Raw genomic sequence first — 2,004 nt, 5'->3', positions numbered from 1 at the left:
ACACTCTCCCCTCCCAACAGCCCCCCCATGGAGCACCCCCAAAACATCCACCCAGGCCGAGGTTACCGTCAGTGTTTATTAACAATCACATCCCGCCGGCAGCACCGTGAGGCCGTCAGTGAATAAGGCAACGTGCGCTCCCACAAACAGGCGTGGGGCAGGAATCCTGGCTTCAGCCATCGGCAGGGGGGGCTCGCTCCGTGCTGGGGGAGTTGGGATTCCCTGGGAAAGTCATCGGCTCCTGCTCCATGGGCATCATTCGGGAAGCTTCTCACCTGGGTGCTGATCGGAGCAGTTGTGGTAGTCCGATGGTGTTGGTAGCAGTCCAAGAGGATCAGGGCAGAGCCAAGGCAGCTCCATTGGGATGCTGCCACCAGCCACGCTTCATTCTCTGCACCATAAAAGACGTGGACCCAGCAGCTGGGACTAGAACCGCGTGTTTTTCCCTCTTTAGTACACAAACTTGAGGAATCCTGTGATGCCGCAGGGTACAACTGGTTTATTGCCTTATCCTCGCTAGAAAACTCATTATTCTGTTTAGAAAACAGGTTATCCACTGCAGATCCAGACACGAAGCAAAGTCGCCCGCCAGCCAGGAGCCGCCCCAGTGAGCAAACCACAAGCAGCACCCGTCACACCTTACTACAGCCCCGCCAGTCCCCTGCGAGCCTCAGGCTTTGTAGCTCAGCTCAGCGTTCATCTTCGTGTACATCTCATAGATTGCGTCCAGGATGGGGGTGACCCGTGACAGGAACTGATGGATTTTCTCGATGCTTTCCTCCTCTTTGACTTCTTTACCCTTCTCTAGTGCCTTCAGTAGATCTGATTTGTATGGAAGAGCATAGACTGAGCCCTAAAAAAGAGAGGAAGAAGCTGTAAGGCTCACACAACCCGAAGCTAACCCCATCCCACATGCAGAATCCGGGATTGGGTTATTCCCATACACTTCTGAGCATCTGGAGACCCCATGTGGATGCACATGGGAACAACCTTAGGGATGGTGGCTGGACCCTCAGGCAAGCAGAGATGCACAGAGAGGGTCCTGAAGCTTCCCATGTTTCCAAGCCATTATTCCCTAAAGCACATCCCTTCTTGGGGCAGCTAAGGGCTTTAGGAAAGACAGTTTCCTCCATGGAGATGTGAACACTCACCGTGAAGAGCTTCTGCAGCATCCAGCCGTGGTATTTCTTCAGTGCAATCTCATAAGCCTTCAAGGCGTTCACTCGGATGAGGTTCGGATGCTCCTCGTCCCGCTCACCATCAGAGATGCTCTGCAGCAGCACCAGCATGAACTTCAGGCCCCTGGGAGAAGAGCAGAGACGACGTGGTGGAGATGGGGACGCTGCTTCCCAGCCTCCAGCAAGGCACCCCCTGAGCCTGGCGCACCCAGGTCCCCCCAAAGCCCCACAGCACACAGAGCTGGTGCTCGATGTGGTCCCCAAAACACAGCACCCCATGACACCCCAGCCCAAAGGGACCAGCCAGACCCATGCTCTCTGCAGTCATGTCCCCTGGGCTCCCCACGTGCCGGAGCAGCTCCCAACGCCGTGAGTCACCTTTTCAACCACATCAGCGCCAGCGTCGCACCCGTCTTGGGCCAGGCCGCGCCGTGCATCTCCTTCTCCACCTCCAGGATGTTCTGCAGCGTTTTGAACTTGGTGGGGTTGGAGTCATAAACCGCCCGGATTTTCTGAGGGCAGAGAAGGGGGATGAATCCCGGGAAACGCCCGGCCGGAGCTTCCAAAAGGGAGGACCCCGTTAATAAACACACCGATGAGCCCCAAAACCCCCATGGGAAGAAAAGCCCCTTCTAAACACCTCCAGGTCTTGCCTCTCTGATCCCACCCCATCTCTGCCGGGGTTCACCCCTCCCGAGCCCCCCCGTGCCCATTCCTACCTTGATATTTCCAGTCAGGTCGGCTTTGACGGGCGAGTAGACGATGGGAGTGCCCAGGCAATCTGCGGAAGCAGGGAGGGAGCACGATCAGGCACGAGGGAGACAAC

At 56.7% G+C, this 2,004-nt stretch overlaps 1 protein-coding gene across 1 annotated transcript; it reads right to left on the bottom strand.

The window, feature by feature from the left end:
* Nucleotides 1-531: 531 nt before the first annotated feature.
* GLTP (glycolipid transfer protein) lies at nucleotides 532-1,969 on the bottom strand (the record flags this gene model as incomplete). The annotated part of the gene is made up of 4 exons (XM_010024559.1): nucleotides 532-853; nucleotides 1,152-1,302; nucleotides 1,557-1,690; nucleotides 1,898-1,969. Coding segments are annotated over 4 exons (540 nt in total), but the record flags the coding sequence as incomplete, so codon positions are not given.
* Nucleotides 1,970-2,004: the final 35 nt, after the last annotated feature.

This window comes from Nestor notabilis, unplaced genomic scaffold, assembly GCF_000696875.1.
Source record: "Nestor notabilis isolate BGI_N333 unplaced genomic scaffold, ASM69687v1 scaffold24901, whole genome shotgun sequence".
In the NCBI taxonomy this organism is placed as follows: Eukaryota; Metazoa; Chordata; class Aves; order Psittaciformes; family Psittacidae; genus Nestor; species Nestor notabilis.
Note: the sequence above shows the minus strand (reverse complement) of the source record. Positions and strands in the feature narration are given on the sequence as shown.